The sequence below is a fragment of the Plasmopara halstedii genome (assembly GCF_900000015.1).
Source record: "Plasmopara halstedii genome assembly, contig: Scaffold_2956, whole genome shotgun sequence".
Lineage (NCBI taxonomy): Eukaryota > Oomycota > Peronosporomycetes > Peronosporales > Peronosporaceae > Plasmopara > Plasmopara halstedii.
Window position 1 is genome coordinate 1,888,707 of NW_020189861.1, and position 22,182 is coordinate 1,910,888.

Sequence of the window (22,182 nt, forward strand, 5' to 3'; positions counted from 1 at the left end):
TTGCGCAGCGTCTGTGCGGGAGCTCTTGCGATATACTTGTGCAAGTAGTTGGAGAGGCCAAGCCACTTGCGCAATTTCTTTTGGTTCTTTGGAGCCGGTAAGTTTACAATAGCCTAGACCTTAACGGGGTCAGCTCAAAGGCCACGCTTCCCGATGAAGCACGCTAAAAAGGATGCCTTTGGCGCCAAAGATTCACTTGTCTGCATTAGCATTCAGCTACTCGTGCGCATGCAATCGAGCACCGCATTCAAATAGACGATGTGGTTCGCTTCATCCGTCCTCCCGTGCTCCGCACGACTGATGACGAAGATGTCGTCGAAGTGTGTCTGTGCGTACGCCCGGTGGATCTGAACAACTGCGTCACAAGTGGATTAAACGCTGCTGCTGCGTTTGTCAGCCCTTGGGGCATCACCAGTCACCCTCAAAGTATGCAGCTCGGTTAACTCACCGTTGTTAGCGTAATATCACTCGCTCTCAGGAGCAATTGTAATATCCATCGACCAAGTCGAGTGCACTGTACTTTCTGCATCCAACCATATTGTTCTGGAGGACATCCTAGAAAATTCGCGTCTGTGCCGGAATGGTGGCAGCGTTGAACTTATTGTAAGCGTGAACGATACGCCACTAGCCGTTCGGTTTCCGGACACAAAATGTGGGTGCCGAATGAGGAGACTTACTCTTATGCGCAATTCCTGTGTCCTGCTTTGCACGGAAAAAAGACGTCAATGACATCACACTGCTCCTTGGGCAGGAGCCATTGACGTGTTACGCAGTATTTGTATCCGGATCCAGGTCAATTCATAATGCACACTTCGGTCCGGAGGTAGGTCTGACGGCTGGTCTTTGGAGACGGCGTCTTAAAATTCCTTTACAAAAGGATAATACGGAACCGAGGGATTATGTAGGATCGACGATCCATTTCGTGCGTTCGGCACCCTCTTGGTGTCCTCCAGGACAGCATCATCCAGAAGCGACGACGAGAAAATCTCCTCGTCCGGTCCTATAATAACACCCCGGCTAAATTGCCTGCGTTCTAGGCACTGCCAACCTCTCGAAGGACATCTCGTCCAGCTCAAGAAACCGCGGGAATACCCTCGAGGCTGTCGCCGTCCTCCACCGTTGACGAGGATGTATAGCTGTGCGCTATCGTCTACGCTAGACATACCCTGGGTCAGATCGACGCTTTACGTCTTGCGGATAACATACGGCATCACCGTCTTCACTCTATAGAGGTTTTACACGTCGTCGAGACCGGTGGGACACGCACTCAGCATCGTCCAGTGTTAGGCCCACTCCCTGCTCCACCAGAGTCTTGATGTTATTAACAACATCCGACGTAGAGCTGCTAGCTCCGCAGTCTTTGTCCAGTGAATAACGTGCCATTCCACGCGCATCTAAAGGGTCTTGCCCAAGACTCCTCGGGTCTAGTCTGACCATGCCACTCTGGGCATTCAGCAACTGCTTCGAATACGAGCCACTCTACGCGCATCACTGGGGCCTTGCCCTCGATGCCTCGGACCTCGTCCGACCATGTTACTCCTGGCATGCAGCGACTGCTTTGAAACGCGAGCAGTGCTCAGTGGACTATGTGCCACTCTACGTTTAGCTCGCGAGCCATGCTCAGGACTCCTGTCCGATACATCTTCGGTGTTCACCAGCTCGGATACTCCGATCTCCAGCACGATTGACCGTCTTGGTCCAGTGTCCGCGCCAATAGCGTTTTTGCCTCCCAACAGAGTTGGGGCATGACTCACTAATTTCACCAAGAGATGTGCGCGTAGCACCCAAAGTCTTCGACCTCCAGTCGATCCATGGCTCATGGTGCTCCAGCCATGCCATACCAAGGATAAGTTCATACCTTGAATCCAAGTCTATACTTAAGCAGCATTTCACGCTATCAAAGACCAGAGACTTGACACCGAGGTCCACAAAGACCCTCGGCACCATGACACATGTCTCCGTCGCTAAGCGAAGTCATTCAACCGCGCCTTCAGCGCCTCAGCATACAACTGACTTCCTTCTATCGTGGAGGGTCGGGCAAAATTACCCGACGCCCCGGATTCGATAAGGATCTTCCATGGCTTGTCAAAGTTTTTCACGGTCGCTTCCACGACCAGCAAGCCCGGCTTGCATACACGCTCCGTGTACAAGAGCACGGAGCTCTTCGGGGCTGGGTCCTGCTGACCTCTACCTCCTTGAGGCTTGACAGAACTCAGGTCTTCCCGGGCGGCTTACTGGGTGTTGTTGCTCACCGCGACAAACCAGAAGACTCTTGAGAGCAGAACTTCAGCTGGATGAGCCCTGACGCGCCTTGCGCAGGGGACAACTAATCCGAAATGACGGGTGTTTCCACATACAAAACACCGCAGGGGTGTTTTAATACTGCTCGGCAGCTTGGAGCTCTGCCTCCTCGTCCTAAGCATAGCTGAAATTTATCGGCTCAGGCCCACTCGACGAGATGCTAGAGTGTTCATTTTAACCATGTTGTGCCGACATAAATTGAATTCGGCATATAATGCCCCATTCATTCTTTTCTTCAAAAGAAGACGGGTGCACACGGAAGAGTTTCATTCTGGCCACGCCAGTGCGGAAGCTTTCCACTCCATAACGACGATCACTGTGACCGCCTCCGGGAGAGGATCCGCAGCTATCCCGGCAATGAGAGTACGCAACCGTTGGACAAAGTTCACCAAACCCTTCTTGCCCTGTAGGACGGCAAGGAAACGCGATCATCACGATATGCCTGGTTAGACGGCAAGAACACTCGCAAAAGCTAACGCTTCAGCTCCTTCCAGGAGTGAAACGCCGCTTCGACCAAAGTGCCACACGACATGTCCCATTGTCGCGCTCGGCAACCAAGCTCGGAGATATCTAGCGCCAAGCGCTGATGCTCGGTCTGAAGCTTGGCGGATGCTATGGCGACCAGAGCAGAGATTCTTTCCACCCTTGCTCTCAAAGGGCTTATCACTCAGCATGAGCGGCTAGGGTTGGGGGAGTCACTTAACGTCGATGGTGGCGTCATGGACGCAGTAGACGCCGACATCTTCTGCTGTAGGTGTTCTAGCAGAGCATTTTAATAGCTTGAGAACACCTCTAGGCGTGCTTATCGCTTCAGGGCCTTGCGAAGCGAGGTGTTACGCACCCTCAAGGCCAAGCAGAGACATCAGCTTTTAAAGCCCGTCTTGTATGCCCTGGGTCAGATAGAAGAATTGTCCCATCCTCAGTCGTAATGGCTCAGGTGTAGATTGACTATAAATATTATTAAGTGCAGCGGCTGCCATAGCTCTTTCTCGTACAGGAAGTTTGGTTAAGGTCGGTGACCTTCATTCTATACTTAGAACCAGTACGAGTATAGCGGATCGCAATCCACTTACTACACCTTAAACCTGTATCGCAATAAGATGAGCGTCATGCGATGAATACGCGCTATGGCTGAGAGCTAGGATGTGCGAACAAAAACGCAGATGCAAGGAGCGGACGAAACACATCATGAAGAAAGATTTTACATCGCGCTCAAAGTATTCTCGTATGCATTGTCCGTATCCAAAAAATTAAGTTGCGACCCCGCTACGCTATATCGAACACGGCTGTAGCCAGCAAAGTATTGAGAAACAGGATAGAAATCCCGGCGAGAATGCGAACGTCATTGTGGGCTTGATGAATCCATACCACTGCTTCACTCATACAATCCGCTCAAATGTGAAGTTCTTTGTTGAAGACAGAATACGTCTCAATCATCTCCTCAAGCCGAAGTCACAGTATGATCTAGAATAGCATTACGTTTCTGAACCGTATATGGTGACTTAACTCACAGTGCGCATCCGAAACATTAGCCACACACGCCGAGAGGCTGAGATATAGTCGACGTGTTGCAATAACCGAGACATATCACACCCCGACCCCCTTGCATTGATTGGGATATACTTAGCATCAGTTTATGCAAGACTTACTTTTGAAAATATGTCTCTCTCTAATAAAGTGCAGACTAATTACCTAGTTTCTTGAGAGGATCTTTTTCCCCGCTCTTGGATGGAGCTTCCAGCCCATCTTTTGTATTTTAGCTAACGCAAATTCATGAGTTAATGCTTTCTATATCCCAAAATCGAATAGATTCCTTCGTGCATGTACTTTTTTACACTCGGCACAAGTTATCAACGACGTAAGCGGATATGAGTCTCTTGCCTATGCTCATGACTGCCGCGTCAGCTCACAATTTGGTAGGGAGGGGCTATTTCTTCCTTTCTTAACGGAGGTGGACGTTTGGCATCAATAATTTGGGATGCATTACTGTAGCCTACCCTGTACGTGAGCACTTTGTAACCGGTTAAGCGACGATCAGTCTTCACGCCGTTTATCGAATTGCTGCATTCGGCTTCAATTAGAATGCTGATACGGACTGATGGTGGCAAGCAGCCAATGGATTGCGATAGCTGCCAAGCATCGAAAACCCGGCAAGACAGTCTATAACATGCAAAATGTCAAGGTTCTCGCGAACAAAGAGATGTTTGATTTTGACTATCCGAGGCAATTCTCTTCTAAGTTCAGCTCTTAATTAATAGTCAAATGCTGCGGTACGAACCTAAAAAGTATGCTTAACGTGGTGCAGGTCTTTCTCTTAAGATGGCGGTACGCGTCAATCTATTCAACGCGAGAATCAGCGAAGCAGCTGCCAAGATTTTGAAGAGCAGCATTCAATGCCGCACTTAGAAACAACTCATACTGAGAGTCGTTATTATAAAAAAGAACATATCAAATTCAGAATTTTCAGTGTAGGCTTACAACGGATCACAAGTGAGTAATTGTGACACATTGATAATCTTCTTAGTGCACTAGATTTTTTCAAGATTATTTTGTCACTCAACCTCTAAGTAATCATAACCCAATCTTCAAGGATATGATATACCCTATTGTGTTATAGGACACCAAATTTTGAGACGTAACTCTATACCCCTAATACACCCATTCATAATCCGACTAATTGCGACAATATGCAACTTTCTGTACAACATAAAGTCCACAGTACGTAACTTCTTTGAAAGTCAGCAACATAAAGACGGTTCAATACATGAAATGAACCTCATGACGCCACTACTGCATCTCTCAGCCTCCTACAGCACACCAGCTTTACCTTATACGCGCGAGTCATACGCCTGATATCATATACATACGTCTCAAAGACATCCATGTCTCTAGAGACGTGCTTCCACCTAAATGCGACAAGACCGAAACTTCCTGTCGATCCACAGTTCCATCAAGTAGCCACATTGACAACAACGAAGCGCCCTGTCTGAACGTTTTTCGACCAATCGCCTGTCTTTCAACACGTACAATTGCACGATGCATCTTCTTCCGAGAAGTCGCCTCAGTCGCCCTTTCACTCTTTGACTCCTCTATCGTTGGATACTCGACCAAGACGAACGCCCATTTGTCTTGTGTCACGCTCAACGGGTAATTAAGTCGTTGCAGCATTTATAAACCCAAGAAATTTTTCACACTTGGTGATGCTGGAATTTCCGCTCCACGATGGTTTTTTTCCACAGATTACACTTAGTCGAGAAGAAGTGAGATATTATAAGCGATTGGGAAAAGAGCGCGTAACGCAGTTGATTCGGATTATTGAAGATGCTGATTGTGCGTATAAGTGGAAACAAGTGAATGATTTTGGACCTGGAAGACCAAAATCGCGTGTTTTAGGCCTTCGTTTTGACACAAAGGACGAAGGATATGTACCGTGCCAACAAGCAAGTTTTTTGGATATTCAACCAAGTACGAAGTCAACACAAGCATCCACATTACTTCAAGCTAGTGTTCAATTGACGAATACAACAGTGGATGAAGTCTTGTGCGCAGTCGCTAAAGTGAAGACGAAAGATTTTCGAAAAAGTGCTCAATACATGCACGGGGATACGTTTGTGGACGGTAGGACGTTATTTACTTTTCCTACCACTTCATCTCAATCTGGCGCTACTACTACACGTAAAAGACCGTCATATTCGTATCGTGCCATTAAATGGCATGCATATAAAACCCGACGATCGCGTCATGGAGAAGCTGAGAAGTTTCTGGATTTTTGTTATTTAGAATACGCCGGCAAGAAAAAGCCTTATCCTGGCTCAAATGTCGTAGGCTTTTGCATCCAGGAATCTATCTCAAGAGATCGTGAGGTCCCGACATTAGAGAACTTTGGTATTGCAAGAGGATATTTGTCACGAATGGGTATTATCGTGTCAAGAACGCACCAGCCAAATACATTAAAAGTCACTTCAATCTGTCAGATTGATGGAGATCTCAGTCCTATTGTACGCCGAGTTTTAGAAGAGTTGATGAAAAAGACTGTGTGTGCAGTAGCTCGAATCTCAGGACTTGTAGCTCGACAACGTGTGAGTAGCTTGCAATTTGTTGAGCAGTGGCAATGGGTACCTAATTCGGATCGTAAAGCCTGTTCCGTATGTCTACGTGGCTTTTATTTCCGTCGTAAACACCATTGTCGAACGTGTGGAGAAGTCGTGTGCTCATCCTGTGCATTACTTCGGGAATTGGAAGAACCAATTTTTGAAATCACGCATTTAAGAGTGTGCTCTGCCTGCATGACAAGTGCTAGCGCACATCACAACGTGGCGGCTGGAAGCGCCATTGGAACAGGAGACGAGCCTGCTTCGTCTACTTCAAACGACACCGAGTCGTATATTCGCGGTCTTCGTAGTCCGCAACATAATTCGTACGAAGATGCTATCTTTCAATTGCGTGAATCACGTGATCGTGACCGTCGACAGAGTGATTTGGCCAGTGAAGTGCTAGAACGATCCGGTACGGATCGAAATCTAGCGATTTTACCTCCTCCACGTGTTGTAAGTCCACTGAAACGTGGTCAAGACAAATTGATGGCACTCACAGAAGTTGTGAGTCATATTCGCCAAGTACGTGATACAATTAATTTAACAATGTCGAAAGCAGCGGATGGAGAGCGACATGATGACTCTAGTGACGGCACAGAAGAGTTTAACGACATGTTCAGTGAAATAACGAGTATTCGCGATGTGCTTGAGAGTTCTGTCACGAATTTCGATGCTGCATTGGCGAATGCGACGAATGCCGCACCAGCCATGTATTATTCGGGTCCAAGTGACCGTAGTCTCGACTCATACCAAACACATGAACAAACACAAGATGTTCCAATGACTCGTGATCAATTTAACTCTGTCGCACGTATTACCTTTGCAGCAGCAAAAGCTACAAGACAAGCTGGTCAAGCTTTTTTAGCGGTCGGGGGGCGTCAAACTCACGCACCTTCTCGCACGAAAAAGAACAAAAACGAGTGCGACGAAGTGACATCTGTGAGTTCAGTAAGTGTGAGTGATATAACAGGGTGCGAGAGCGATGATGAAGACCCGGATCCATATTCGGCATCCAATTACGAGAAAATCATGGCAACGTATCAGCTTGAGAACGTTGGCTCGGACCATGAGGATGAAGACGAGCGACATTATTCTCACCGTTTTGTCGACTCGGTGCGCCGCACAGCCGAAATTTATGAGCTCGAGAAAAAAATTCAGGATTTACAGCGCAGTCTACAAGCCGCACAGCAAAAACTCGCTATGATCGATCGGGAAGAACCTGAACCGGAAGCGAAATCACGACAGAGATTGGAAGCTGTGCGGGAATGCTCGGCACAGATTGAAATTGAAAGCGTTTTTGAAATCTTTGGCGACCGTGACGAAGACAACAGGTCGATGCTGGACGATGGAACCTCCTCTAGTTCTTCCGACTTTGGACCTTTGTCGATGCCGTCAGAAAACTCCATATTGAATGAAGTGACGACTCAAGATCTTGTATCTGAACTTCGTGGTGTCATGGAGTCTAGTGAGATGCCCATGCGAGCTAGTGGTACATCACAAAAGTTGCTGAATAAGTCGTCAATATCTCCACTACCTCCCCTATCCAACTATCCTACAGTCACCAATGCTCCTTCGATCCCACCTTCTTCACCACTAAAGCCACAAAGCTATTCCTCACGCCACCCTTTACTTGCACAGCCCACCACTAAGGTATCGGTTGGATTCAGTGACGAGAGCGCTATAAGTGCTAAAAAGAGCACCATACCTAGTCCATACGACCCATCCGTGGCTGGTACAGAAGAGTCCTACTTGCAAGCACTAGGGACAACGTACGGCGACGATGACTACGCTTCAGAATCATCCGAGGAAGACAGTGACGAAGATACTTTCGATAAATTGTCGCTACTTAGCAGTCAAGATTCTCCTGACTCTCAGTTTGAGAAGAACGAAAATCCCGAAACGCTTTTCGTGGAAGAAAACCTCGAAGTTCTGCTTCAAAAGCGAAAAGCAGTGGCAAACGATACGCCTTCTCCCCAACATTCTGCGATGCCGTCTTCTCCTTTTGCTCCTGTTGACAGAGATGAACGTGACGAGCTTCGAGAGCTTATGGCTGGACTTGTTCGACCTCGTAGCTCATCCGTCCCGTTCCAGTCTGGCCAAATGGGCGGCGTTTCGTCCGGTGAATCGTTGCATGATTTTATCGATCCAGTATGGAGTGACGAAATTCCTGACCGTAAGCCAACAGCCCATCGACTAAACGAAGCTGTTCGTGAGGTCCGTTCGTGCCTCGCAAGCTGTCGTTGTGAGTGTCCGTCCGACACGGAACGAGCACGTAAACTCACCTCAATTTTTAAGGTGCTGCGATCTCTCCATCGCGAAGGCGTGCGTTCCAAGTTCCGTACGCTTCAGCACGATGATATCCGATACTCGAAGGTACTTAAGGCGACTCCCAGTATTATAAAGTTACTTAAACTCGCTGGATACGTGTCGTTGCACCAAAAACTTACAATGCGACGAGTGGATCAGGATTATCTCGCTTTGATTTTACGAGAGCTGGAGCAAGAACTTCATGTTGCTGGGTAAATCAACTTCTATCGCACCAAATTTTTACTAGTACTCAAATGCAGATTTCAAGCATTTAAGATAGACAGATAACAAACGTAGACTTTATAAACCGAAGAACGTGTTCAACTACGTTTACAAAGTTCATGATTTGTATATGCTTTAAAATTATCATCAATGGGGATTTACAGCTATTCAAGGTGTACATTAAACAGTAAGTTGTTAATCACTTACACAGTGTGATCACAGTTAAATGTTAGGGTTGGAACTCCGTGGCTGTCGAAATAGGCTAGCAGCGTATTGACATGACTAAGCCAAGTAGAAGTGACTAGACTTTTCGTCTGAAACAAGCTGTTGAAAATGGGCCCATCTTTCAAGGTGTACAATATCACGGGGACGCGTTAATGCCCCACAATAAAATGAAGTCGTGAATGACTATGCGTGCGCCGACCACTAGCACTTGGCCCCAGCTTTCGCCTCCCGCCGAACTAAAGTCAAAAACCGGCATGTAACCACCCTCACGGCGTCTGTTTCCTCGTTGCGCTCAGTGGCAACGGCCTAACTGGGCCTCATAGCCACGCTGAAACATGATCTGCAGGCCTTCCTCAGGTATCGCAAGACTTGTAGGCTGACAATAGAGAGACCGCGTTGGTTAGTAGAGGGAAATGGAAGCCGAAACTGCGGTGCAGTTGATTTAACCCCAAATAGAACATTTCGGGCTCTTAATTATGGGACTTTGCCACTATTTAAGTGGCATCATGGAAACTTACTGACTTAAGCGATAAAAGTAGTATATCAAATGTATCTTACAAAAAATACTTAAATTGAGTGTATACTTTTCTAAAGCGAGCAAAAATACTCATTTTGAGTAATTAACCTTTTCCTTGTCCAAAATATGATGTCTCATTAAGTAACAATCTACTTCTGTTTTCGACATTACTATTTGTCACAATATAATAATCTCAACTTGTATGGCAGCAGACAACGGAGAATCATCGCCCGATTTCTGGCGTCAAGATGAACGTGACTATTATACTCTTTTAACTCTACCACGTGATGCTTCAAATAGTGACATTCGAAGCCGTTTCTTGTCTCTTTCACGTGAATTTCATCCAGATCGTCGACGACAAGGGAATGGCGAGATTGTAGCAGCTGCTAATGCACAATATGCAATTCTTGATCGAGCTTATAAAGTCTTACTCGATCCTGTGAAACGTCATGTATATGATATGTATGGTGAAAAGGTATTGTATTATTTTGTAGATAATCTTTCCTAATATTAATATGTTTCTAACCTTTGTATATTTAATAATTAGGGATTACAAGCGTATGAACAAGATCAAAGTTCCCACCAATATATTGTTGGCACTCATTTCAATACTCAAGAAGATCTTCACGAATATATTGAAAATCTTTTACGTCGAATGAATGAACAAACTTTAGCGATCAAGTTTCCATTCCATAGTGAAATGTCCATGACAATTGATGCTTCAGACTTTCTACAGACACCAATGAAAGGAATTTCAAATCTTTTCAATCATGGAAAACAATATCTCGATCGACCAGAAATGACATTTCATCAACGTACGGAATTTTTACTTTCACGTCAAACATCATTGACAATTGGAGGATTTTTATATGATCGAAATGGATTAAGTATCGGAAGTTTTACAACAGGAATTTCATACAAATCCTTCACTCCAAGTTTTCCATCGTTTACATTATCAACTCAATTAGGTTGGCGACCTAAAGTTCAATGTCAAATGAGTCAACAAATTTCACGATATACAGTTTTGATGTTCATTCCAGAAATTGATGAAAATGGAATTGATCTTTCTATTGGCATGAATCAACTTTTATCTTCACAAATGCATGGAACGATGATGTGGAGTACACGTGATGGTTTATCAGGATCGTTAAATCATGATACAAATCAACAAAATGCTACTGTTGCTCTTGCTGTGAATAGTGCTGGACCAAATTTGACATTTCAACTTCGTCGAATAATTGCAATGACATCAACAATAAAAGTTTCAATACGTGCAAGTTTATTAACTGGAGTGTCATTTGTGACTGGTATAAGTCAAGAAGTTTCTGATCGTACACGTCTTGCTATTGGTGTTTTACTTGCACGTGCTGGTATCACACTTCGTCTCGGATTTACACGTGGTAATGTTCGTTTTGTGATGCCCATTTTTCTCTCTCCTTTTTCAATTCAATCAGCATATTTTACCTTTTGTGCTGCCACGTCACCATTTCTTGTGGCTGCAGTTCTTTCTCAAATTATTAAACCGGCACAAGAACGTCAACGTCGTTTTGAACGTCAAACTCGTGAAATGATGCAACTTCAGTATCTTGCTACTGCATTTCAAAGTGCTCAAGAACAACAGAAATTGATGCTTCGAAGTGCAGAAGAAAAGATGAAATTAGAACGTGAACGAAGTGATGGAAAAGGGTTGATGATTTTGTTAGGACGTTATGGAAAGAATCCAACGAATTTGAATGAAGACAATGTGGAGGAGAATGATGAGAATTTTAGGTTTGAAGATGAAAGTCACGAGACTTTGATCGTACAAGAAACGACGATGAAACATTCAAAACAAACGTGTATTGATGTGACGATTCCACTTCAATTTTTTGTTAAGGTAGCAATTTGAAATGATGAAGTTTTGATTGATTGTTTAATGTCAAGTTTTATTGTAGAATGGAGAACTTTGTCTACCTTCCGCATCAAAAGCTGGCCTCTTAGGCTTTTATAATCCATGTCTGAATGAAGTGGATTCACAAACAGCTAATTCGTCGACTAACAAACCTTTGCTGTACGAATGATTGAAATTATGAACTTGTTCTTCATTTCTTAACATTCTTTTGAATGCAGATATATACGATATGTGTACGATGGTCAAGTGTTTGAAGCGACTTTTGATGATCATCAAGCTGTTAGTTTGCCATCAAAATACGCTCAAGTGATGGGACCTGCTGGACGTGTGTACTAGCATTTTGTAGCTTGGTTGAGAATGTTATTTCTTTAGTTGTTTCATCGTTCAATGACTCGATAAAGTGATCGACAAGTACGTTCAATGCTATTGTCTCGTCATCTTTTTGACATTTCTCGAGTTCTAAATGTTGTTTTACGTACAAGATAGTAGCAAATGCCTCCAAAAAGTCGGAATAGTTCAATTTGGTACCTAAGAAAAACGCATTTGACTCAATTTCATTGCTAGTTTCATATTGATGTCTTCCGATCTTTAAACATTCAACTGGAACAAGTGGAAAAGAACATTCAAAGGCTTGATTGAGTGCTGCAAGTGCATTACTAAGTTGAAAGTCAGGAGTAAAGATTGATGATTGATTATAGAGCATGGTAAGAAGTGATTGAATCGTCACATCTCCTTTGGTGATCATTTGATTAGCACATTTCTCGTACAAGGATTGCAAATGTTGATGATGTTTTATGAATGTACAGTGCAATGATTTACTCATTAACTCGCTTCGAAGACATGACAACCATGTAACTTGTTGATTCTCTTTTATACGATGACGTTTAATCATCATTTGATTGTAGAATTCTGAAAAAATCTCTGCAAGAAACTCAGTGTTGTCATAATTTTCAAATAATTCAATAGATCCATCGACATGAGCCATTTGAACCCACGAAGATGCAATTCGTACAAGCAATTCAAGAAATTCTCGAAAAAGAAGAACTTGATTATGTGGTACAACATTCAAACGAGTGAAGTTAAATGGATCTTTGTTATCGTTTGATAAATTTGCAGTTTCTTCAATAAAATTCATGGAAGACGCTTCAGTTAAAGCTTTTGTTCGTTGTGCTGTACGGATATCATTTAAAAAGTTTTCAAGTTGATTCTTTGACAAGTAAAAGCCACAATGAAACAAAAGTTTTCGACATTCCACAAGTTCTAAACGATTTCCAACATCTCTGAAAGTGACACATTGACGTGATTCTTCAAGATATTCACGATATAATGTACGCAATTCAGTATTAAGACGTAAAACTGAATGTACAACAGCTTCTTGAGCTTGTTCAAGCTTTTGAATGTTTAAAAATGAAAACAGATCGTTAATATACAACATCACACCATTTTCCTCGACATTTGGTTTAGAAATGACACCAAAATTACTTCGATCTTGATGATAACGACCAACAAATACACGTCCATCTTGATAGAAAAAAAGACCCCAACCATCTTTTTGATTTTCTTTCCATTCACCTTCATATTGTGCTCCATTTGAATAATAAAAGACACCACGTCCATGACGTTTTCCTTGATACATTTCACCTTCGTACCAATTTTTATCGTACATTGTACTTTGATACCATACGTATCGTCCAAATCCATGTGGTCGATCATATTTCCAATCACCATCGTACATTTCAAGGGGTATCTTACGACTAGTCGAGTCAAGTGTAACCCAAGTCATCACTCCATGTCCATGTTTCACATCGTCTTTCCAATCCCCTGCATACATACTACCGTCTTCATAATACATAACTCCATAACCATCTCGCTTTCCAGCTACAAAGTTTCCTTCGTATCGAACATTGCGTACATTATCATATACTAATTCACCGTAACCATGTGGTACACCATCAAACCATTCACCGGAATACCGACCAATCTTTTTGACGTCTAAATGCATTTCTTTTTCATTTTTAGAAATAATACCATTTGAAACTTTTTTATCTTCTTGCTCTTCTTTCGTAGCTACAACACCTTGTTCCCCCGTCTCAAACACTCCATAACCATGTCGTTTACCACATTTCACGTCTCCAATGTATTTACTTCCATTTGGCCACCAATACGTTCCTTTTCCAGTAATTTCATTATATTTTACATCTCCTTCGTAAGTAATATTACTTGTATGCCAATTAATACGTCCTATACCATGTAATCGACCATAATAAAAGTCCCCAGTGTACGTAAAGTTCGTTTTAAATACTGCTTTTCCTTTCCCATGATACACTGGATCATCACACTCTGGTATTTGTACTGTCTTTCCGTCATACTGATGTAATACATGTGATAGTATGCGAGAATCTAATGGTCGTACAGAATTCTTCACGACACATTGAGTCTCCATTCGACAAAGCGTCCGTTATAACACAATACTTCAAGTTATTGATAAAACTTCACATTAAGTTCGTTTCTAACTTATCTCAATACATTCCCAATTTCGTTTCTAACGTCCCGTGTCGAACACTTGCTCCAGCTTCTTGATCGTTTTCTATGACGCTTTCTACTCCATTCCCATCACTATCAAGCAATGATTCATCACGTTTTAAACCTCATCTTACGATATCTACACCTTCACTTCATCGTAAGCGTCTTTTCTATCGTAGAACATACAAACACGTTGGGAACTCAAGTACCTCCATTAAACGAAGAAAATCATCTCCAGAGCCTTTTCCTGACGATTCAAGTTCATTTTCGTCTACATTATCGCCATCAACGACACAAAGTACCGTATTACCTCCAACTGATCAATCTAATCCTCAATTGAAGATTCAACCACATCTTTCACCTATTGTGACATCCTCAAGTCTTTCGCCTGTACCATTACTCGCTAGAAGTTCTCCATGTCCATCAACGTTATCAAAACATGATTCCAAGTCTTTTTCATCATCATTAAAGTCCGAAACTTCTCAACAATTGATGCCACCTGCACCTCATCCCTTTCGACTTTCGGATTTCTTTTATAAAGAAATTTTTGGAGTTCATGACATTAAACAAAGTGATGATGTGCATCAAGAACGTGTCCAGAATTTTTTTGTTGTGCCGTTAAATACTGAACAATTATTTCTCTTTGGTGTCTTATTAGCACTTGATAGTTTTTTGTACGTCTTTACGTACTTACCACTTCGAATGTTCTTTGCTTGTGGATGTGCTGTGACATCAGGATTTCATGCTCAAGTCTTTCGTCGAACACATTTTTATGATTTAATGGTTGCTGTGATTATTGGAGTTGGTACTATGGTGTTAACATACGTGGATATGTCGCGAGTATATCATGCAATACGAGGTCAAGCTATGATTAAACTTTACGTTTTATTTACAATGATTGAAATATTTGATCGTTTATTTTCCTCGCTTGGACAAGATATTTTGGATTCGTTATATTATACCGTCAAATATCATCCACGTCGTATCACTCGTTTGTTTCTCGATTTTACTGTTGCAATTACTTACGTGGTTTTACATGCACTTTTACTCTTTGCACAAGTTGTGACATTAAATGTGGCAGTAAATTCCAGTAATTCGTCGTTGTTAACATTACTCATTTCCAACAATTTTGCGGAACTGAAAAGTTCGGTATTTAAAAAATTTGAAGAACAAAATTTATTTCAAATTAGTTGCAGTGATATTGTCGAGCGCTTTAAATTATTGACAATTATTGGGCTCATTCTTTTGCAATCATCAACTCGTGATGTCGCATGGGGAACGGTACGCAATGTTGTTTTTGTTATATTGCAATACCTTAAAGCCTAATTTTTGAATTATCTTTCGTTCTAGGCTATGGTTTTAGTAGCTGAAATGGTCATTGACTGGCTTAAACACGCATTCATTACGAAATTTAATCAATTGCCACCAACAATGTATTCAAAGTTCATCACAATTCTTTGTCGTGATTTAACAGGATGGAAAAGTGAAGATACGATCTTAGATCATACACATCATGTATCGAAACGATTGGGCTTAATGTCCCTTCCATTGGCTTGTGTTGTCATACGTATGGTCTCCAAAGCTTTAACGGATGTTCCAATCACATTCTTCTCGTTAAGTGGAAGTTTCGTGCTGATTGCTTTTTTTCTATGTTTGGCAGCATTAAAAGCTTTCTTAAGTTTAGTTCTAATGATCTATGCTTGTCAATCTGGTCGATTAGATGATACAAGGCCAAAGAGTCCACGCTCTATTCATCATCTTGAATCTATTCATCGGTACAATTCATAAACAATATCAAAACTTTTTCATTATTGTTTTATTGTCAATTGTTTTATCGTTAAGCACCTTGTTAACGCTTTCGTTAAGAGTGGTGGCTTACTGATACAGCATACGATTCGTCTTCCTGCCTTACGAGTCCACTCCTACCAACGCTCTTCCCTTTTCCTTCCCTTTAATACAAGTGCCTACCACATGCATGCTTTCTCTTTTTCTTTTCTACAACTTGGCCAAAACTTCCTCCACTTCTTCTACCTCTTATGCACGACTTGTAGCATTTAATCCCTCACTAACCATCCTGACATTTCCTTCACTACTATGCATACGAGTGTCTCGCGTTTGAAATTGTTGCATTTCATCGATTCCAGTCCCATGGAAAGATTGTGAAGGCAAATAACTTGTTCCAGTGACACTCAAATGATTCATCGTAGAATGAGTCGTAGGTTCATATAATCCATCGAATAATCCTCCATCAAGACCCATGTCCATCGTTGGAAAGCGCTTAAGAATACGTGCAGTAATCCGACGTCCACCAGATGTATTCTTCATTGCTGCTAAATGAGGACGAATGGCTTTCACAAGCAATAAACATTGGTCTTCAGCACACACACATAATGCTCGTTGTACAACATAATTGGCAAATTGGTCTTGTAGCATCTTGTTTAATTTCAAACACGTAGTAATTTCAGCAATATACTGTTGTCGCACACGTTCCGGCGCTTTTTCAAGACACTTTTCAATCACATTCGAGCTAAATTTTTGAATCGACAATTCAAAAATGTGTCCCAATGGCTTAAGAATGACACCATACGCTTCTTCAGCAGTACAAGAATCCAAAACATATTGAACGACATAATTTCCATAGGGATCTTGCATTAATTTCATTGCCTGTCGTTCCACTTGTTCAATCACTTCAGTCTTTTGTCGCTTGTTAGCAGCATCAAGACAACGTTGTAATACACAACAACCGTGACGATGTGTCCCAACTGTCGTACATTCTTGACACACTGCATCAAAAACAAATTGATTGTACTCGGGTTTCATAAATTGCAAAGCTCGTTGAATCACATGATTCCCATTGGAATCAATACACAATCGTACAGCATCATCTTTCAAAGCTTCCACGATTAAATCTGGCAAACTCGTTGTACGACGTGTTTCCGATTCTCCTTGCGATGCAAATCTCATTTCTTCACAATCCTCTTCATGATAATCATTCTCAATCACATTCGGTGATAAAGCACATACTTCCACCACCTTCTGCACTGAACGTGTTCCATGTAAATTTAAAGCTGCAGCAACAAGATTGGAACTGACACGACGAATAATTACCAGTCGTTGAGTCTCTTTCACACGTTCAAGTAATTTTTGAAAGAGATAATTACCAAATGGATCCACCATCATTTCAGCCAAATGATCTAGTGATTCGTGATAAATCACTTCACAAAGATCAGTACGATCTTCATAATCAAGTTGTTCTTGCAATAATCGACAACCATTTTGATCTTTTGACATGGTAAACACACGATTTTGAATATCTTCAACACTTAAAGCTGCACTTAAAGTGGACGAATCGGTCGTACAAGCACTAAGAATTGACGTATTGCTAGTCATCAGTGTACCATTCATTCCAGTTCCATTTGACGAATCGGTACGAAAATTCAGACGAGATTGTGGACGTCCTGAATATGGTACTTGCCCCATATCATCTCCATGATGACGTGGTGGTGGCATCATGTGCGATGGAGGTGGTAACATCATTCGTTGTGGATACAAAATTGAGCTAGTCGTACGTACAAGCTCAGGCGTTGACCCATTTCCTTGATGTATAAACTTACACTTGTTGCCCATTCGACAATGTCCTTGTAAGAAAAACTTACAATGTTTCATACCTACATGCATTCCCATGCTTTTACGTGGTGAATGTGGTGGACTTGCTTCTGGTAATGGCGGACTCATGCGTGCGTACATATTTTGTCCACTTGTCCGACCTAAAGGTGGACGCATCCCATAATGATGTGACATTATATCCATTGGATGTCGCATGGTATTTGCACGTGGAGCTAAAAACATTGAAGTGCTATGATCGTAAATTGGAGGTGGTGGTTGGTGATTTACAATCGGTGAATTCCATTGATGACCAACTACTTGTACACGTGTAGGTGTGGGACTGTAGCCATATGCACCATGTCCCGTCGATGATCTGTACGTTGGTGGTCGATATTGTACGTCGGGAATGTACGACGGAGTCAATGGAGTAGGTCCATAAAATTCACGCATTTGTTCATGGTACACCACTTTTGTACCAAAATCTTGGTTTGACCAGGAATCATCAAGTGACGGATGCAACATATAGGTACCACTGTACCCAGTACTTGACGTGGGTACTGTAGTCCCTCGCACAAGAGATGGGGGCAATTGTTGTTGGACAGAGTCGCGATGACTTCTTGCTGAAGACTGAGCACGATATCGACCAGAGAGTGAATCGTCCGTCACGGCGTTCAATTGAAAGTGTCCAGTAGCATACACATTTGCATTTCGGGTTGTACGTACATTTGTTGGATCATTCGTGCCACAAGTAGGTCCATGCAACTCATTCAATTGTCGATCTTCCAAACTCAATTTTAAAAAATTTCCACCCAGAGCTTGACTTGGCGATTGCGATAAAAACATTTCGATACTATTCTTACGTCGTGTATTACGAGACGATAGTAACGTTGTATGCACTGGTGTCTCCATCGCTCGATCACTTAAGTCATGTAACTCTGTCGTTTCTTTCACGTCATGTGTCACTTGATTCGATGCGGTCAAAGTGTCAGAATGATTGTTTTGACATACACTCTCAACCTTTGACGTGGTCGTACTTTCAGTAGGAGATGCAATTCCAGTTTCCTCTTTGTCCTTATAATGCATAGAAGCAAACAAGTCGCTAGAGCTTCCAAAGCGAAAGAGATGCAATTTCGATGTCTCGTCATTTGTATGTTCCTTGTCTGTATACACAGATCCTGTAGATGGTACATTTCCTGGTGCAAACTCCATGGTCATCAACAATCTTTTGGATGACGACACTACCTCGTCTAAAAACATAACAGTTTGATATGATTCATCAGTATACAATAGTTAGTATCACAACATGAAAGAGCGTACACAATGGATCTAGCGTCGTACGAGAGAAAAGAGACAAGATGCAAAGTGCGCATTTTTGTCTCTTCATGCTCGCCATCGCTCTCCATCCATCGCTTTGTTTTTTTGCGTAAAGTCTCACCGTATTGATTGGTTCTTCTTCAGTATACACAACGATGGTCAAGTAGATGACTGGACTTGTGTTCCGAGTAGAATTCGAGTGCCAGTCGCTAACCTATGGGGAAAGTGCCGACGCTTCGCTTTAGCTGAACGTCTGCTCTTTGGTTGGGGGGTCTAGTCCTACTTGGGTGGGCGGGAAGCGTGGGAGCAGTCACGTGTATACAGTGTATAAATTGACCTTGTATAAAGCAATATCGACTGTTGAAATAGACTCAAATACAAGCTTTTAACACTACTTTTCGAATGCTACGGACCTATCTAAAAGCATGAACGAAATAATAACCTTTGAGATTTAATGCGCATATTATCCGACTAATACACGCGACATCGTCACAAGTGTAGGTTGTATCAGTATTGTGTGGGTACATTTCACGCGTGCTAGGGACTTTAATTTCGTGATCTAAAGGGTAGAGCACGAATGAGTGACCTGTTGTTAGTACTGTAGAAGAGTCAAGCAGCATAGAGCGCACTCTTGTCTCGAATGTCAACAAGATAAAGCAAAGTGTTAGTGGTAGAATAATTGTGCATACATAGCACGAGTTAGGATACATACTAAGTCATAGGCAAATCAAATTATGCCAAGAGAAGCTTATATAGAAATATGTTGTGAGAGGCCACAATTTACGTTCGCTAGGAATTTCGCCATATAACGACTTTTAACTGAATGATGATGTGGGAACTGATAAGAATCTGGATGGTTATGAAACACTGTCATCTATGAAAATATATGATACACACGCACGGTATCATCCTTCGAGTCAGCTTGCATTACATCGAAACCTAAACATCATCAATTGCGTGAATGCAGTAGCTTGAAGACGTCAATCCCATTTTGAATCTCCTACTATCACGACTTCGTGTTCTCTACTTGTGCTCGATTGCAAATGCCTTGACAACTCATGTACCTCATCGTACATCTGGCTATTGAAAGGAGATTTGACTCGTAGTATTCGCAATAACAAACGCACTGAGGAGAGCGTCACTTAGATGCGGATGAAGACTGGTACATTGTCTTACTCAGTGATAATTCCTGAGCAAACCCAAGGACCCTTGAGTTTTAGTTTATTGTCTAAATGACAGTGGAATTTTAATTGGTGTCGGGGTCGAACTTAGTTTGAGTCTTATGTTGTTATTCTCCATATGTGTCATTCAAGTCTCTTTATCTGTCGGCGGCAAAAACTAGACGACTCGATTGGGGATATGTATATGGACCAACCTCTGGTACCGGTCCTATTCCTAACCAAAATTGGAATCGCTCATTTCAGCCGCTTTTTTAGTACTATGTCAAACACTCAGTTCGACAATTCATCAAAGCAGCGTCGGCAAAAACCCTTTTTGACACCATCTTTTATGGTAAACAACATCTTTGTTGACTCGTCATTTCTTTACTAGTCAAACCATCGTGTTCTGCGCTACACCAATTTCGTAGTCTGTTAGTTGGGCGTCTGATTTTTCTATAAGTTGGTTATGTTATGCGTCCGCAGCGATCACATTATCAGCGTTCGATTTTTGATTAGACTGTTTCTCTCAAATCGACTTTGTCAGCTCTGTCACCGGCGGGGTGGCCCATTTGTCATTGTTCTTTACCACATCGTTCTTATGTCGTCATTTTTATTCTCGTCTGATAATCCTGGCTACCACCACCGCGGCCCTGAAATTCTTCGAGGTGGTCCTGTAGATTTTACTTTAATCTTATTAGTTAGACCAACCCTTACTCTGGAGCACCTTCATCAACATGTCGTTTCAAGTCGGTATTATGTTGACTTGATATTAGTTTTTTCTGGAAGACTGTTGTGTTTTGAGTCTTCACGATGCCATTAGCCTATTCATTCCATACAACTGCCAAGTTGTTCGACCTTTCATGTACAAGACCGTCTTTTGATCGTGCTAACTCTTTGTTGATGAGTGCGAAACATTTTAATTTTAAGGTCTAATGAAAGCGCTATTTGCCCAAATCAAATTTACGCTGATTTAAAAATTGGAATAAATTTGATATTAGGAATTTTCAATGTTTGGTGAGTCCTCAACTAAGATCTTTGTCGAATGTAGGATTCCGTGTAATATTTAGCTGTCGTAGTACTTACACTTTCCAGATAAATTTGCCGTAGAGTGTAAGGTGGTCGAAGCCCGATAACGGAAGCATACAGTGATATGCTTCAAGGCTTCATTAACTAGATTCTAATGATCTGGATCAGTATGCGGTACTGATAGAACTCACTTCAACTTGACACCTTGTTGTTGCACTTGTGTCACAACAAACTACGGATTATGCTGAATTTGGATTAAAGTTTTGACGTCAATTGCCATACCAAGGTGTGTCGGGAGTGATTTATGGATTCGACCGTGTGTGAAAGTTGTGTGCCAGTTGAGTGGTGATCACAAATACTGGGGTGAGTGTTGATGCGCATTAACTCTCGACGTATAGTCTGAGCCGTTTGCACTGGTGCAGATAGCTTGGAAGTCTAGTGTAGTACCTGAATTTGATCTTGTTTGGTATTCATATGAGGAGTGAAAGTACATGGGCGCGGAAGATAACTTGCCACAGGAGCAGTATTTGAGCTTGATACTGAGTTAACCGATATCAAAATTGCGATCAAAGTGTCGATAATCGATTGTTTGTGTAGATACTGCTGAAAGGCTGCAATTCGAACCTGTGCAAAGTGTGATATTAAAAGCGAGACTAACACGTCGTGCCTCGAATTTGTGCGATGTTTGGAAGTCGAAGCGTGAGCATGAGGCGTAGTTAGTGCGATAAGTCTTGATGTTCTCCAACTTGTAAGATGTTGCGTTGTCCGATGAGCGGTATGTTCAAATCATTTGTGGATCGACGTGCCATTTTTGAATACTTCGGATAGCCGTCGATCGCACCACACTAGGAATCTTGAAGCTTACCGCCGATTCCTGAGCCGTTTGCACCTGTGAAGATGTCATGGAAATCTAGTGTTGAGATCTTGACCATCTTGTTAAGCGTTTGACTTGTATAGACTAAGTAATAGTCCAAAATCGACAAAGTGAACAGCAGT

At 42.3% G+C, this 22,182-nt stretch overlaps 6 protein-coding genes across 6 annotated transcripts; 4 read left to right on the forward strand and 2 right to left on the reverse strand.

Moving 5' to 3' along the window:
• Positions 1–5,501: 5,501 nt before the first annotated feature.
• Positions 5,502–8,918, forward strand: PHALS_06490 (Phosphatidylinositol-4-phosphate 5-kinase and related FYVE finger-containing proteins; the record flags this gene model as incomplete). The annotated part of the gene is made up of 1 exon (XM_024719784.1): positions 5,502–8,918. One exon carries the CDS (start codon positions 5,502–5,504, stop codon positions 8,916–8,918), a length of 3,417 nt encoding a protein of 1,138 aa, XP_024585048.1.
• A 950-nt stretch (positions 8,919–9,868) lies between these two features.
• On the forward strand, positions 9,869–11,726 carry PHALS_06491 (Molecular chaperone (DnaJ superfamily); the record flags this gene model as incomplete). Its single annotated transcript, XM_024719785.1, has 3 exons — positions 9,869–10,141; positions 10,214–11,542; positions 11,601–11,726. The coding sequence occupies 3 exons, from the start codon at positions 9,869–9,871 to the stop codon at positions 11,724–11,726; spliced, it is 1,728 nt and encodes a 575-aa protein (XP_024585049.1).
• A 111-nt stretch (positions 11,727–11,837) lies between these two features.
• PHALS_06492 (Junctional membrane complex protein Junctophilin and related MORN repeat proteins) lies at positions 11,838–14,000 on the reverse strand (the record flags this gene model as incomplete). The annotated part of the gene is made up of 1 exon (XM_024719786.1): positions 11,838–14,000. The coding sequence occupies one exon, from the start codon at positions 13,998–14,000 to the stop codon at positions 11,838–11,840; it is 2,163 nt and encodes a 720-aa protein (XP_024585050.1).
• A 146-nt stretch (positions 14,001–14,146) lies between these two features.
• On the forward strand, positions 14,147–15,868 carry PHALS_06493 (Predicted membrane protein; the record flags this gene model as incomplete). Its single annotated transcript, XM_024719787.1, has 2 exons — positions 14,147–15,361; positions 15,431–15,868. The coding sequence occupies 2 exons, from the start codon at positions 14,147–14,149 to the stop codon at positions 15,866–15,868; spliced, it is 1,653 nt and encodes a 550-aa protein (XP_024585051.1).
• A 246-nt stretch (positions 15,869–16,114) lies between these two features.
• Positions 16,115–19,427, reverse strand: PHALS_06494 (rna-binding protein; the record flags this gene model as incomplete). Its single annotated transcript, XM_024719788.1, has 3 exons — positions 16,115–18,933; positions 19,122–19,138; positions 19,414–19,427. The coding sequence occupies 3 exons, from the start codon at positions 19,425–19,427 to the stop codon at positions 16,115–16,117; spliced, it is 2,850 nt and encodes a 949-aa protein (XP_024585052.1).
• A 57-nt stretch (positions 19,428–19,484) lies between these two features.
• On the forward strand, positions 19,485–21,043 carry PHALS_15163 (uncharacterized protein). Its single transcript, XM_036407218.1, has one exon. It carries the CDS (start codon positions 20,627–20,629, stop codon positions 20,978–20,980), a length of 354 nt encoding a protein of 117 aa, XP_036263463.1. The 5' UTR covers positions 19,485–20,626; the 3' UTR covers positions 20,981–21,043.
• Positions 21,044–22,182: the final 1,139 nt, after the last annotated feature.